The sequence below is a fragment of the Lepidochelys kempii genome, chromosome 4, assembly GCF_965140265.1.
Source record: "Lepidochelys kempii isolate rLepKem1 chromosome 4, rLepKem1.hap2, whole genome shotgun sequence".
NCBI classification, from domain to species: domain Eukaryota; kingdom Metazoa; phylum Chordata; order Testudines; family Cheloniidae; genus Lepidochelys; species Lepidochelys kempii.
This window is the reverse complement of record NC_133259.1, coordinates 78,578,291-78,592,923: the sequence shown is the minus strand read 5'-3', so window position 1 is coordinate 78,592,923 and position 14,633 is coordinate 78,578,291. Positions and strand designations below refer to the sequence as shown.

Below are 14,633 nucleotides of genomic sequence, written 5' to 3'. Positions count from 1 at the left end.
CACTGTCAGAAGACAGGATACTAGGTTAGATGGACCACTAGTCTGACCCAGTATGGCCATTCTTATGTTCACTAAGAACACTCCCTCTTGTTTCTTTCATTACTTCCTACATCAGCCATTTTTCAATATTTTCATCAACCTGTTTTCCACTTTTATTGTTTTGATATGTCTGCTGTCTATACAGCACAACACAGAGTCTAATTTTTGAGAAGCCCTCAAACATCACTTGTTAGAGGTGATGTGTCTAGCATTTTTGCTGAGCCACTTAGAGTTTATGAAATTGCCCCTTAAACTTATGACAGGCCCTTGTTTAAAACTAATATACACTATTTTAAAATTATTTAAAATTTTATACACACGTAAGACCACATATATACACAACCTTCTGAGAGATTGTTGGAAAGATTATAGTAACAATGATTTTTTACCTACTATTTTTTAAAAACTATAACTTATAATTATACAGTATTTAAAGCTACAGTACCTTCCAAAAGGAATGAGTAAAGCATAATCACAGAAATCGTGCAATGTACACTTCAGCATTACTACTCAAGGATTATTTTACTTACACTCTGGAACCAAAGGGGACAGAGAAGGCATGAAGATTTCTGAGCTGCATTACAATTACCACAAAACTTGAACTGCTTCGGTCATATCTGTTAAGATAAGAAGACAATGTGAGGCAGTTTTGCCACAAGATTCCCTAAATATGAACAGATGTTTCCCATTTGCTTATTACTTACCTAAGTCCTATTTGCACTTGGGCAGCCTCTAGAATCGTTGTGTCATCTTCACTATATACAGCATCTTCGGTTTCATTTGGTCTAGATCAGGTAAGTAAATAATTGGATACAAGGGTGAGAAAATCATAGTTAACTTTCAATTATCATAGAAGAATACAAAAAAACCCCCATAAGCCTCCCAACAGACAGATTTAATTGAATCACTTATCTGTAGCACAACTGAAAATTTCAGTGTTTGTACTGCAACAGCATAGGTTTTAAAAACCAGCCACTGGAAATTGATTGGTTGTTTGAGGAAGGACATGGCATTAACAAGATTCATTGATTTTAAGGCCAGGAGTGACCATTGTGACTATCTAGTCTAATCTTCTGGATAACACAGGCCAAATACATCACTTACTGATGCAAAGAACAATGCACACAGTCAATATAGTGTCAAGACATCATGCCATGATTATTTTGTGATTGGGACTCCAATCTACGTTTATAGCTCTCTCTTCTCATAGCTGCCCAATCACTTCTTGATTGCAAGCAAAAGAGAGAAAACACCCACTCTTTCTCCCCACCTTTTGTTGCTGGAAACAAAGGAAGTCTCTCTCCTCTTTCCTTCCACCATCTCCTGGTGAATAGTAGATAGGAAGGGGATTTCTTCTCTCTTCCATCTACCCCACCATTCTTAGCTTTTTGGAGGGACAGGAAAGATCCCCATAGATCCTACCTATTCATATTCTGCTTGCTGCAATTGTCACAAGCAGCATGAGGTGTGCTCTTGTGACCAAGATGGACTGAGATCCAACAGACAGTCTTCATGACCGCCACATGCAGCAGCACAAATCACTGCACATGACTTTAATCTAGGGCTGTCAAGCAATAAAAAAAACTTAATCGCGATAAAAAAAATTAATCGCAATTAATTGCATGATTAATCGTGCTGTAAAACGGACTACGTGGCTCTGGGAAGAAGGATAAAGGAGTTTGAGGCGCAAGTGGTGTTCTCGTCTATCCTCCCCGTGGAAGGAAAAGGCCTGGGTAGGGACCGTCGAATCGTGGAAGTCAACGAATGGCTACGCAGGTGGTGTCGGAGAGAAGGCTTTCGATTCTTTGACCATGGGATGGTGTTCCATGAAGGAGGAGTGCTGGGCAGAGACAGGCTCCACCTTACGAAGAGAGGGAAGAGCATCTTTGCAAGCAGGCTAGCTAACCTAGTGAGGAGGGCTTTAAACTAGGTTCATCGGGGGAAGGAGACCAAAGCCCTGAGGTAAGTGGGAAAGCGGGATACCGGGAGGAAGCACAGGCAGGAATGTCTGTGAGGGGAGGGCTCCTGCCTCATACTGAGAATGAGGGGCAATCAGCAGGTTATCTCAAGTGCTTATATACGAATGCACAAAGCCTTGGAAACAAGCAGGGAGAACTGGAGGTCCTGGTGATGTCAAGGAATTATGACGTGATTGGAATAACAGAGACTTGGTGGGATAACTCACATGACTGGAGTACTGTCATGGATGGTTATAAACTGTTCAGGAAGGACAGGCAGGGCAGAAAAGGTGGGGGAGTAGGGAGCAGTATGACTGCTCAGAGCTCCGGTACGAAACTGCAGAAAAACCTGAGTGTCTCTGGATTAAGTTTAGAAGTGTGAGCAACAAGAGTGATATAGTGGTGGGAGCCTGCTATAGACCACCGGACCAGGGGGATGAGGTGGATGAGGCTTTCTTCCGGCAGCTCACAGAAGCTACTAGATCGCACACCCTGGTTCTCATGGGTGACTTTAATTTTCCTGATATCGGCTAGGAGAGCAATACAGCGGTGCATACACAATCCAGGAAGTTTTTAGAAAGCGTAGGGGACAATTTCCTTGTGCAAGTGCTAGAGGAGCCAACTAGGGGGGGAGCTTTTCTTGACCTGCTGCTCACAAACCGGGAAGAATTAGTGGGGGAAGCAAAAGTGGGTGGGAATCTGGGAGGCAGTGACCATGAGTTGGTTGAGTTCAGGATCCTGACACAGGGAAGAAAGGTAAGCAGCAGGATACGGACCCTGGACTTCAGGAAAGCAGACTTCGACTCCCTCAGGGAACAGATGGGTAGGATCCCCTGGGGGACTAACATGAAGGGGAAAGGAGTCCAGGAGAGCTGGCAGTATTTCAAGGAATCCCTGTTGAGGTTACAGGGACAAACCATCCCGATGTGTAGAAAGAATAGTAAATATGGCAGGCGATCAGCTTGGCTTAACGGTGAAATCCTAGCGGATCTTAAACATAAAAAAGAAGCTTACAAGAAGTGGAAGGTTGGACATATGACCAGGGAAGATTATAAAAATATTGCTCGGGCATGTAGGAATGAAATCAGGAGGGCCAAATCGCACCTGGAGCTGCAGCTAGCGAGAGATGTCAAGAGTAACAAGAAGGGTTTCTTCAGGTATGTTGGCAACAAGAAGAAAGCCAAGGAAAGTGTGGGCCCCTTAATGAATGAGGGAGGCAACCTAGTGACAGAGGATGTGGAAAAAGCTAATGTACTCAATGCTTTTTTTGCCTCTGTCTTCACGAACAAGGTCAGCTCCCAGACTACTGCGCTGGGCATCACAACATGGGGAATAGATGGCCAGCCCTCTGTGGAGAAAGAGGTGGTTAGGGACTATTTAGAAAAGCTGGACGTGCACAAGTCCCTGGGGCCGGACGAGTTGCATCTGAGAGTGCTAAAGGAATTGGCGGCTGTGATTGCAAAGCCATTGGCCATTATCATTGAAAACTCGTGGCGAATGGGGGAAGTCCCGGATGACTTGTCGGATAGATTGTCGGGCTCAACGGGTAGTGATCAATGGCTCCATGTCTAGTTGGCAGCCGGTGTCAAGTGGAGTGCCCCAGGGGTCGGTCCTGGGGCCGGTTTTGTTCAATATCTTCATAAATGATCTGGAGGATGGTGTGGATTGCACTCTCAGCAAATTTGCGGATGATACTAAACTGGGAGGAGTGGTAGATACGCTGGAGGGCAGGGATAGGATACAGAGGGCCCTAGACAAATTGGAGGATTGGGCCAAAAGAAATCTGATGAGGTTCAATAAGGATAAGTGCAGGGTCCTGCACTTAGGACGGAAGAACCCAATGCACAGCTACAGACTAGGGACCGAACGGTTAGGCAGCAGTTCTGTGGAAAAGGACCTAGGGGTGACAGTGGACGAGAAGCTGGATATGAGCCAGCAGTGTGCCCTTGTTGCCAAAAGGCCAATGGCATTTTGGGATGTATAAGTAGGGGCATAGCGAGCAGATCGAAGGACATGATCGTCCCCCTCTATTCGACATTGGTGAGGCCTCATCTGGAGTACTGTGTCCAGTTTTGGGCCCCACACTACAAGAAGGATGTGGAAAAATTGGAGAGAGTCCAGCGAAGGGCAACAAAAATGATTAGGGGTCTGGAACACATGACTTATGAGGAGAGGCTGAGGGAACTGGGATTGTTTAGTCTGCAGAAGAGAAGAATGAGAGGGGATTTGATAGCTGCTTTCAACTACCTGAGAGGTAGTTCCAGAGAGGATGGTTCTAGACTATTCTCAGTGGTGGAAGAGGACAGGACAAGGAGTAATGGTCTCAAGTTGCAGTGGGGGAGGTTTAGGTTGGATATTAGGAAAAACTTTTTCACTAGGAGGGTGGTGAAACACTGGAATGCGTTGCCTAGGGAGGTGGTGGAATCTTCTTCCTTAGAAGTTTTTAAGGTCAGGCTTGACAAAGCCCTGGCTGGGATGATTTAATTGGGGATTGGTCCTACTTTTGAGCAGGGGGTTGGACTAGATGACCTCCTGAGGTCCCTTCCAACCCTGATATTCTATGATTCTATGATTCTCTGAAAACAAAAATAGAATACATTTATTCAAATATTTTTGGGTGTTTTCTACATTTTCAAATATATTGATTTCAGTTACAACACAGAATACAAAGTGTACAGTGCTCACTTTATTTTTTTTTTTCCAAATATTTGCACGGAAAAAAACAAAAGAAATAGTATATTTCAATTCACCTAATTCAAGTGCAATCTCTTTATCATGAAAGTTGAACTTACAAATGTAGAATTATGTAAAAAAAAAACTGCATTCAAAAACAAAACAATGTAAAACTTTAGAACCTACAAGTCCACTCAGTCCTACTTCTTGTTCAGCCAAGCGCTCAGACAAACAAGCTTGTTTACATTTGCAGGAGATAATGCTGCCTGTTTCTTGTTTACAATGTCACCTGAAAATGAGTACAGGCGTTTGTATGGCACTGTTGTAGCCAGATTCGCAAGATATTTATGATATGCTAAAGATTCATAGGTCCCTTCCTGCTTCAACTACCATTCCAGAAGACATGCATCCATGCCGATGATGGGTTCTGCTCAATAACAATCCAAAGCCAGCGTGTGGAAGGATGCATGTTCATTTTCATCATCTGAATCAGATGCCACTAGCAGAAGGTTGATCCTCTTTTTTGATGGTTTGGGTTCTGTAGTTTCTGCATCAGAGTGTTGCTCTTTTAAGACTTCTGAAAGCATGCTGCACATCTCATCCCTGTCAGATATTGGAAGGCACTTCAGATTCTTAAACCTCGGGTCGAGTGCTGTAGCTATCTTTAGAAATCTGATATTAGAACCGTCTTTGTGTTTTGTCAAATCTGTAGTGAAAGTATTCTTAAATCAAACAACTTATGCTGGGTTGTCATCCAAGACTACCATAACACAAAATATATGGCAGAGTGCAGGTAAAACCATGGAGCAGGAGACATACAATTCTCCTCCAAGGAGTTCAAACACATTTTTTTTTTTAACAAGCATCATCAGAATGGAAGCACGTCCTCTGGAATGGTGGTTGAAGCATGAAGGGACATATGAATCTTTAGCATATCTGGCACATAAATATCTTGTGACACTGGCTACAACAATGCCATGCAAACACCTGTTCTCACTTTTAGGAGACATTGTAAATAAGAAGCGGGGAGCATTATTGTTGGATCATATTAAAGAAGTTCTGTATTAAAATCACAAATGAGTTTGATTCCCCATAGTTTAAATTCCAGGGTATTACTAATTAAGAGGTCTCTTGGTTTTTGGTCTCTTGTTTTTACTGTTTCTCTCCCTCTCTGTGTGAAACTTGCAAGCTGCTAATTGCATTAGTGCATCCTAAGACAGAGTCTGTTCTCAAAGCCATACTTTGTAACAGAAACAGCACACACAGACTGCCTGCCCTTTTGTTGTATTTATCTCGCTTTGTTAACAATTGCGATTAAAATAGAGATAGAGGATGTATGTGGATGGATGCTTGGTGTGGATAATAAATGAATGATCAGGGAGGTGCCAGCCTAAGAATCCAGTGTTGATTGGCTGAAGGTGTCAATTGGAAACAACCAGAGGACTCCCAGAGGGCAGACTGGAATCCACCCAACAGCCTCAAGGATGGGAGAACCAAAGAACAAGATAACATCTGGCAGCACGGAGCCATCAGGAATGTGCCATCTGCTGACTGACTTAGCAACAGCATGATGAAGCAATTCCCATAGACTGGCATAGGAATAAATTCCTATAAAAATGGACTCTAAAAACTGAGAACTTTAGGGTCTGATTCTGCAAATCAACTTCCAGGAGCATCAGATGTGCATCTGACAAGGCCCTGCTCCCTCCTCGTGTCCAGGCCACCTGGCCAGTGGCTTGGCACGAGCAACTCTAAGGCCGGTAACTATGATAACAACCTTGCAGAACCTGTGTGAGTGTATGAATGAATGTGTGAAATAAATATAAATTGAATGGAATGTTATAGCTATAACTAACTGCTTACTATGATTCTTTCTGTATTCACAATAAATGTGGCATTTTGCCTTATCCCCTTTCATAAGCTCCTGCTGGTTTTTATTTTATTGGTGTAACATTATCTCCCATAAATGTAAACAAACTTGTTTCTCTTAGCGATTGGCTGAATAAGTAGTAGGATTGAGTGGACTTGTAGGCTTTAATGTTTTACATTGTTTTGTTGTGGAGTGCAGTTAAGTTAAAAAAAAATAAAAAAATTTACATTTGTAAGTTGCATTTTCACGACAAAGATTGCACCACAGTACTTGTATGAGGTGAATTGAAAAATACTATTTCTTTTGTTTGCCATTTTTACAGTGCAAATATTTGTAATCAAAAGTAATATATTTGAAAATGTAGAACATCCAAAAATATTTAATAAATGTAAATTGGTATTCTATTGTTTAACAGTGTGATTAAAACTGTGATTAATTGCAATTAATTTTTTTAATCACAATTAATTTTTTGAGTTAATCACGTGAGTTAATCATGTGAGTTAACTGCGATTAATCGACAGCACTACTTTATGCACAAGCTAAGAATTACCTGTGTAAGTCTAATTCCACCCAAACCTTACATTAGAGAGGGACCAAGGAAGTAGTGATAAGATCTGATGAGGAATAGGCTTAGGTTAGGCCTTAGAGTTCAGGCTGAAGTACAGATCCACAGCTTTAGGACAGGACTGAGTGGATGCTCCTGAGATGTTCTGGTAAGCTTTTAGTTCAGAATGGTAGAAATCTCACAAGACCTTCTATGCTAGGTTTCATCTGAATGGTTTTGTTTTGTCTTTTTAATTTGAGAAATTTTGAACCTACTAAAAGTTTTACCAGAACTTAATGAAGGCCCACTCCCTCTACGATACCATAATGCAGTGGTTCTCAACCAGGGGTCAAAGAAAAAGGTTGAGAACCCCTGCCATAATGTACCTTCATTTGCCCATCAAGGAAGGTTATTGTGGCTGCTGCTGGAACATTTGAAAGAGGGATATTAGGTAAGCATCTCATTAACACACGCATCCTGAAGTCCTCAAACCTCTCTCCCCAGATCTCTTAATATCAGGTACACGCAAAAGTTGGTGAACACAGAAGATCCTAGAGACTCCCTTTAGTTTGTTTTTGTTTGTAATATTCTTAAAATTCTATTATCTGTGCTAAAGTTTGTTTATTGTTCTAAGAAACCTATAGTTTACATATTACATTTCTGCCTAGGACATACTTTTAGCAAGAGAAATGGGAATAGAAAACATTATATTAGAGCAACATGGCCAAATTAAGGTGCCTAAAACAATTTTAATCTAAACCTTAACTATAGTAGCACTGGTAGTCCACTATAATGTGCATGTTTCCTAGTTTATAAAAAAGTAAATATTTTGTTAATATACTTTTCTTTATAAATTAAGCTGCAAATGGGTGGGTGGGCAGGACAGATCATCTCCTGGGACCAAAGTGCACTAATTTCAGTCAAAAAGTCACATAGTTTCTTAAACCTACTGTTTTACAGAAGCTTCATATACACCACTGTCTCCAGCCACAGACTCATCAGACACTGCAGCAGATACACAAGTTGCTTTCTCCTCAAGCAGCTGACTTACCGCTCTTCTTGGTAAGTTGACACCTAAGCAAGGGAGGAAGAATAAACATTAGTTCTAGACAATTATCAGCAAGGTACCTGCACAGCTTAGAACACTGCCAAGTTGAAAGTGATGACCTGTAGCTCAATTTCATGGAGTAATTCTGTTCCACGCCACTGAACAGATAGAGGATGTATTACTATTGTCGCATATTCTAGTTAGGGGTTTACATATCTCAACTGATGAGCTTGAAAATGTATGACTATTATTCCCTTTCCTATCACAAGCTTCTCTCACCCTTATTCATCTTTATCTTGAGCTTTGAACCTACATTTCCAATTTTAAATTCTCACTGTAATAACATTTCAGCAGCACACAAAACCAGTCCTGACAACTACGCTTTATTAAAAATATAGAAGTGATATAGAAGCTTCAGGTTTTCCCTCCTAAGAATGCAAACTCCCGTTTGGTTTAGCAAAGGAATGCCTAACACTATCATCAAAAACTTTTTACGCTAGAGAACCTTTAGCACCAGCTACTACTTAATTTTAACCTCCAAGTAATATTCATATGCTAGTGTCCTGCAACGAACACACAGCATTCATTGAAAGCATCATTTTACCATGCAGTAAGTTGCAGGCCTATGGCGTTTGTTTGTTTTTTAATTTGCAAAGGAGTGAGGATATTGGTATGTGTTATGCACACCTCCTGAGTCATGACTTTACATCTTGTTAAGATGTTAAAATTTTAAGGCTTCTGATTAGAGGACTGATTGCTACATTTCTGCTTTTATTTGTAGCAGTACGGATGTTTTTTCCTTGATGATAAAGTGCTCCCCCCTCGATTCATGCGAGGGATGAAGGTGATGACACGATTTATTGATTACCCCCAGGAATAACTACAGAAGCCTGCAATTGACTTTGACAATGACAGAGACTGACTGTGGAAGAACTTCATGGTTGCTGCCGGCAGGGATCTGTACAGAACAGTAAATCTATATGTACTTCCCCTACACACAGAAGTGCCTACAAGAGTCAAGTACAGAAACACTTTATCTGCCGGGGAGTTTTGTACTGTAATAGGTGGCACTGGAAGCACCACCTGTAGTTAAATTTATCTGCTTCCCATTACCGAACCTTGTTTTTAGCTGCTTATAATACTTTGCCAAACTTTAACCATCCCGGCTGACATTTTCCATGCAAGAGGTCTGCCGGAGACTGAATTAGTTTTTGAAAGTTTCAGCTAAAACAGGACAGCCATTTCCAAGAGCGAGATTAGGGAAAACCAGGTTTTGCCCACATTCAAAGAACTCTTATAATCATTTCACTGAGGTGCTCTAACACTCTGACGCTTTGGTGCATGAACTTGAATTTGGTGTGGTGTAGGGTGAGTGCCCTGGTGTCAGGCATGTGCCTTTTGCTGCTTTGTGAAAATCCACATAAATTAGACCAAATTATAAGCCTATTAAAAAAAAACCCTGCAGTTTGCACATGACCCATAAAAGCTTTTTAAAATTTGGCAGCTAAATTGTCAAGTCAGGTCTATCCTTAAAATGCTGCAGCGCCGATGGGAGTTTTCCCGTTGACATAATTAATCCAACTCCATGAGAAACAGTAGCTACGTCGATGGGAGGCCTTCTCCTGTCGACACAATGCTGTTCAAACCCATGGTTAGGTCAGTAGAAGTGCATTGCTTGGGGGGGGCATGCACGCGCGTGTGTGTGTGTGTATTTTTCACACCCCTGAGCAACAGGGTTATACCAATGTAAGTTTTACTTTAGACCTGGCCTCATACTATTCCACCTGCACTGAGCAAGCTCTATGCCCTAGATGCCTAGCAGTTGATCAGACTATGCATGCACCATCCACACAGCTACTTAACATGCTCCATCCCAGGGCTAAGCAGAATGCTTCCTACAATTGCTCCTGCCAGCTGCAAGTGTCCCACAGAAAACAGCCTCATTCATTACACAACCCAATGCACTCCCTGAGCACCATTCATCCTGCGCACTGAATGAGGCAGGGGTCCTGTGGAAAAAATTGTACGTATCATGTAATGAAAGACTAGACTATCATAATGCAGGCTTACAAAGGGGTGGGGTTAAATTGTTTTTTGCATTTCCTAACTTTTGAGTTCTTGACTTTGCAACCTTAATGTACTTTTAATGTAGGCTTTTTAATTTTTTTGTGTTTTATATTTATACACACACGGCACTACATATATTAATAATAGGAAATCTCAGCATAAGGATTAACTCTATTTATAGCTTTTTAAAAAATATAAGTGCTTTTAGAATTAAAGATACAGTGGCACTGTCAAGAACGAGAGCTACAATTTAGGGCTTTTTTTGCTGACCTATACCTCTCTTCTCTGTATCATCCCTTCAAAACATTTAAAGCTATATTCCTTCAAATCAGCAAAACCAGGGACCTGGATTTCTCATTGGCCACCTTATGCCTCCCTTTCACATCTGTCTCTTTATTCGCCCTGCCCACTTGGACATTGTGAACAGCTAGAGTATCGAAAATAGCATAAAGTTAGTTGTTGAAACTAAGCTGTATTTTTTGAAAACTGGTTGTGACTCAACTGGCCACTGAAGAACTGAATTGAATCATTCCTCCAGCATCTTATATCAGATTCTGTGAGGCTTCTAAAGCAGACAAAACACTAAATTCCATTACACTGAAAAGACAAAAGAACAGCAAGAAGTAAAGGTAAAGTAAAGCTCTAATTTTGCACTTCACAGATTCAGAACACTTGTGCTTTAGAGCGTGTCTACACAGGAAAACTGTTGCAAAAAAAGCCAGGGTGCGAGTTTAAAGCGCCATAAAGCAAGTACTGTACTAGCTCCCTATGTGGGCACCCTTAGCTTAGTCCACTAATTCTGCAATAGCTATTTCTCTGGGTAGACAAGTCCTTAGTCAACTTCTGATATCTCTTTCTGTACATAACTGAAGGAGACAAAAGGAAGTCCCAAGTGCCTCATGCAATCCCTGATGGCTCCCCATGCTATGAACTGGAAAGTATTGAAACACTTAGCATGATAAAACCACTAAAAAAGACGCTGCAATATATTCATTTAATATTCAGATATTTTAATTCTAGCTTTCCTTTAAAATTTACCTTTTTGGGGCTGTTTTTTCCAGGTGCTCCTTGCTGGTAAATTCTAGCCACAAATGACTGAGTCTGTGGCCCCAATTTTCACAGTTGGGCATATAAATTGGGCACCCCCACATTATGCACCTAGACAATCAAATTAGTACTTAGATGCTCAAATACCTATGTCAGGCAATTAAATGACAATGTAGACCCTGAAATGCTTAATTAAGAATCAACTGGATCACCATGTTGGCTACATGTTCTTTTAGAAAAATACAAATTATTGAAAAATTTACATCATTATTTTGGTTCACAATAACTCTGCAGCTGGGAGATGAAGAATAGTATGAAAATAGCATTTATAGACCCAACATATGTAATGAAATGGGATTTATGTAACTAACTTCTGAAACTGTATTTGAGGATTCATGGAAAAGAGAAAGAGTTAACAGGTAATGCCAAACAATTAGGGTAATATCTTCTCCTGCAACACTGAATGGGTAGTGAGAGCCCTGAAATATGGCAATTCCGACACAACAACTTTTCACCTTTGATCACTAGAGCAAATCCACACACACAGACTACTATAATTGCTTGGACAGAAAGCAGGATGTGTGTCCTGGAAATTACATCCCCAGTACACAAAGGACATTGAGTGTGTGTTTATTTCTTCCTACCTGGACATCACTGGAAAGGCGGAGGATTTTTTTATTTAAAGGAAAGAGAAGCAGCCTAACATAAAATAAATAAATAAAATACACTTTCTGGCGAGACATTCTGTTGTGCCAGACAAGACGGTCCAACACAAGGATTTGATCTCTTGGAAGCATATGAATGCAACTGACCATAGCCTCCCTAGGTAGACTTTTGGCAATGTAAACCTTAGGTATGCTGAGGAATTTGTTTGTTTTTCTATAATTTATTTTTCTATATTTTTCATTAATAAAACTGGTTTTTAAGGAGAAAAATGCTGCCCATTCAAAGATTGCACGCTGTCTTCCAGCTCAGAGGAGACTCAGACTGCAGGTGCCCTCACACAATGGGGCCTGCAAGACACACAAGTCTCTAAATCTAAAGGTACTGCTCTTGTTCTGGTCTAAAAGGCAAGGACGGGAGGACCCTCTCCCAAGGAAAGTGTGTTGTGGACAACTAAAGCCAAGTAACACAAGACACACAGGGCCCGCCCACACTTTGACCTGGAGCTGTAATTTCCAATTAGAATAAATGCACATGCATTAGCTTTGATTGAGCTAGCATGCTAAAAATAGCAGGGTAGCTGTGGTGACCTAGGTGGCATAAGGGGCTACCTGTCCAACTAGAGTCTGGGGTGGGACTTCATTCAGGCCGGCTAATCTACCCCACTGCCCAGGTGCATCACCACAGCTATGACCCCAAGCTGGAAATTACACCTCCAGCTCCAAGTGTGGATGTACCCACAGATACTGAGGAATAATTGTTACAGGTGATTCAAAAAGATAACAGATGATCTTGTGATTAAGGCCTAGGACTCAAGAGAATCTAGGTTGTGTTCCTAGCTCTGCCACACAGTCGTCGTATGAACTAAGGCAAGTCACAATTTTTAGAAGTGCTGAGAACTCAGTTCTCTCACAGCCTTCAAATAGGGCAGCAGGGGCTCAGCACTTTGAGAATTAGGCTCTTTAATCTCTGTGCCTCAGTTCCTCAATGGAAAAATGGACATAGTATGAGAAAAGATAAATCCATTACTCCTCCAACCAGGAGTGCCATAAGAAAAGCCAGAAGTGAGGTGGCAAAGTTTGCAGATGATACTAAACTACTCAAGATAGTTAAGACCAAAGCAGACTGTGAAGAACTTCAAAAAGATCTCACAAAACTAAGTGATTGGGCAACAAAATGGCAAATGGAATGTAATGTGGATAAATGTAAAGTAATGCACATTGGAAAAAATAACCCCAACTATACACACACAACAATGATGGGGGCTAATTTAGCTACAACTAGTCAGGAGAAATATCTTGGAGTCATCGTGGATAGTTCTCTGAAGATGTCCACGCAGTGTGGTGCGGCAGTCAAAAAAGCAAACGGGATGTTAGGAATCATTAAAAAAGGGATAGAGAATAAGATGGAGAATATCTTATTGCCCTTATAGAAATCCATGGTACGCCCACATCTTGAATACTGCCTAGAAATGTGGTCCCCTCATCTCAAAAAAGATATACTGGCATTAGAAAAGGTACAGAAAGGGCCAACTAAAATGATTAGGGGTTTGGAACGGGTCCCATATGAGGAGAAATTAAAGAGGCTAGGACTTTTCAGACTGGAAAAGAGGAGACTAAGGGGGGATAGGATAGAGGTATATAAAATCATGAGTGGTGTGGAGAAAGTGAATAAGGAAAAGTTATTTACTTGTTCCCATAATATAAGAACTAGGGGCCACCAAATGAAATTAATGGGCAGCGGGTTTAAAACAAATCAAAGGAAGTTCTTCTTCACTCAGCGCACAGTCAACCTGTGCAACTCCTTGCTGGAGGAGGTTGTGAAGGCTAGGACTATAACAGGGATTAAAAGAGAACTGGATAAATTCATGGAGGCTAAGTCCATTAATGGCTATTAGCCAGAATGGGTACAGAATGGTGTTCCTAGGCTCTGTTTGCAAGAGGGTGGAGATGGATGGCAGGAGAGAGATCATTTGATCATTACCTGTTAGGTTCACTCCCTCTGGGGCACCTGGAATTGGCCACTGTCAGACAGAATACTAGGCTGGATGGACATTTGGTCTGACACAGTATGGCCATTTTTATGTTCTTATAATAAACGTGCAGGGATGGCATAACACAACATACATCTCAACAATTGCAACAAAGCCAGCACCTTAGATTTGGTAATGACTGGTCACATCTTGGCAACTGGGATTTTAATAATGTTACGACTGTCACTTAGGAGGCATTAGGTATCTCACTGACAGGGGAATTACAAATATATATTATTACAGAAGACTGTAATCAAATGAAAGTCTCTCTTACATTGCATGCAGCAAATCTATATGGATGCTTCTTCTTTGCATAGCTTGAATGAGGAAAATATCCTTCCAACATTCAACAATTGTTGGGGTTTTTTTGCATCTATATTGATGTAATCCTCCATTTGTTGGCATCCTTAGTGGCATCTCCTCTGCACATTTTTTGCTGATTCTAGAATGGAGACAGTAACGCCTTCCTTGGGCCTTACAAACTACAAGCATCAGAGAAAGACTCACTTTGCCACGACTGTCGGATAGATTCCTCCCACCTCCTTCCCCTTAGTGGGATTACTGCAAAGAAGAAGGAGGGATAGCTATGGCAGGGCATGAGAGATTTGGCCATTGCTCTATTGCTACTCAGGATTCCTGCCTTTTGACCTGCTAGTTATTGAGAACTGAGGTATTCATTCTGAAGTCACTTA

At 41.2% G+C, this 14,633-nt stretch overlaps 1 protein-coding gene across 7 annotated transcripts in view; it reads right to left on the bottom strand.

The window, feature by feature from the left end:
• The window catches only part of WWC2 (WW and C2 domain containing 2), a 217,178-nt gene that overhangs the window by 66,795 nt on the left and 135,750 nt on the right, over positions 1-14,633 (bottom strand). For all 7 annotated transcript variants that reach the window (XM_073341736.1, XM_073341738.1, XM_073341735.1 and 4 more), the window contains 3 exons: positions 8,035-8,158; positions 744-824; positions 570-656 (listed from right to left, as the gene is read on the bottom strand). In XM_073341736.1, the coding sequence (XP_073197837.1) occupies positions 570-656; positions 744-824; positions 8,035-8,158 (292 nt within the window). The remainder of the gene's footprint in view (positions 1-569; positions 657-743; positions 825-8,034; positions 8,159-14,633) is intronic.